The 1,646-nt window shown below is 71.7% G+C and overlaps 1 protein-coding gene across 1 annotated transcript in view; it reads left to right on the top strand.

Annotated features, from left to right (window-relative positions):
• The first annotated feature begins 324 nt into the window (after window positions 1-324).
• Window positions 325-1,646, top strand: part of LOC113941383 (basic proline-rich protein-like) — a 2,002-nt gene continuing 680 nt past the window's right edge. Inside the window, exons 1-4 of the mRNA XM_027632541.1 lie at window positions 325-425; window positions 696-786; window positions 886-977; window positions 1,334-1,572. Coding sequence (XP_027488342.1) covers window positions 345-425; window positions 696-786; window positions 886-977; window positions 1,334-1,572 — 503 coding nt within the window. The 5' untranslated portion in view covers window positions 325-344. The remainder of the gene's footprint in view (window positions 426-695; window positions 787-885; window positions 978-1,333; window positions 1,573-1,646) is intronic.

The raw sequence follows: 1,646 nt of genomic DNA, 5'->3' as shown, positions 1-1,646 counted from the left end.
CCCCCCCCCCATAGCCCCCCAACCTTCTCTATCCCCCCCCGGCCCCCCCGTGCCCCCTCCGCACCTGCTGCAGCCCCTCTGAACCCCCCGACCCCCCTTCCCCCCCATCACCCCCCGCATCCCCAGGGCCCCCCCTGCCCCCCCGCCGGCCCCGCCCCTCACCGCGTCACGTGACCGCGGTCGCGCGGGGGCTGCCGGGAGTTGTAGTCCCGGTCGGACGCTGGCGTTGGCCACGCCTCCCCCTTGGCCACGCCCCCTCCGCCATCGGCGGCTCGACCGTCGCCCGACGGCCCCGCTCCGATCGGTGACTCGGCGCTCGGCCGCGCGCCCTGCGCAGCGCCGTCATGGCGGCCTCCGCGGCGGAGGCCCGGGCGCTGTTCGCGGAGGGCGTGGGGGCCGTGCTGGGGGGGTGGGCGGCGCTGCAGGTGAGGGAGGGCTTTGGGAACACGGGGGGTCACCCGGGGAGAGGGGGGGACGCTGGAGGTGACACGAGCGGGACACGAGTGGCACTGGGAGGAGACACGGGGGGGACCCACAGGGTGACACTGGGGGGCTGTGACAGGCTGGGGGGATGGGACATGGAGGGGGACACACGGGGGAGGCCGTTTGGGGGGATCTGGGTGGGAGAGGCAGCGCTGGGGGCCCCCCGTGTCCCTCCTGGGGTGTCCCCATGAGTGTCCCCGTGTCCCCCCCAGTTGGCCGTGGCCCAGGGCTTTGGGGGGCCGCAGGGCACCGAAAAGGCCGCCTGGCTCCGCTCGGCCCTGCTCGATTTCTTCACCCAGAACGGTGGGTGCCGCCCCTCCCCCACCCCGGAGGAGGCAGGGATGGGGGGGAGGGACCGGGTGGGGGAAGGGACAGGGGTGACCCCCCCTGTGGCCCCCCCAGCTGACCTGGAGCAGGAGGAGGTGGAGGATTTCCTGGCTGAGGTGATGGACAACGAGTTCGACACCGTGGTGGAGGACGGCAGCTTGGAGCAGGTGAGACCAGTACAGACCAATGTGGGCCAGTATGGGCCAGGGCCTCCCAGCAGCTGCCCAGCACTGCTCCAGGCATTCCCAGTACAGCCCAGTTTGTCCCCCAGGCGCTCCCAGTACAGCCCAGTTCATGCCCAGGCGCTCCCAGTACAGCCCAGTTCATCCCCAGGCTCCTACCCCATCCCTCAGTGCTCCCAGTGCTTCGTAGTCCTCTCCCAGTATAAACCAGTGCTCTCCCAGTGCTCTTTTTTTCTCCCTCCTGGCACCCCGTGGTCCTTTCCACTATGTCTTAGTAACTCCCCCAGTCCATCGCAGTCCGTCCCAGTCCGTCCCAGTCCATCCCAGTTTCCCCGTTCCAGGTGAGCCGGGAGCTGCTGACGTTGTTCTCCCGGGCGCGGGGGGGGGGCACGGGGGGGGGGGGGGGGGGGCCCGGGGGGCTCTGGCCCGAAGGGGCCCTGCCCTGGCCACCGCCCTGGCCACGGCCCGGCCCGGGGGGGACCCTGAGAGCCCCCCCGGGACCCCCCCGAGCTCCCCCGGGACACCCCAGAGCCCCCCCAGGACACCCCCTGGCCACGAGCAGGAGGAAGAGGAGGAAGAGGTGAGGGGAGTATGACCTCAGGGGGGGTGATGACATCATTGATGGGGACCCTGATGATGTCGTGGGTGGGGGGG

This window comes from Corapipo altera, unplaced genomic scaffold (assembly GCF_003945725.1).
Source record: "Corapipo altera isolate COAL_440 unplaced genomic scaffold, ASM394572v1 59515, whole genome shotgun sequence".
In the NCBI taxonomy this organism is placed as follows: domain Eukaryota; kingdom Metazoa; phylum Chordata; class Aves; order Passeriformes; family Pipridae; genus Corapipo; species Corapipo altera.
The sequence above is the reverse complement of the archived record's forward strand: the minus strand, read 5'-3'. Positions and strand labels throughout refer to the sequence as shown.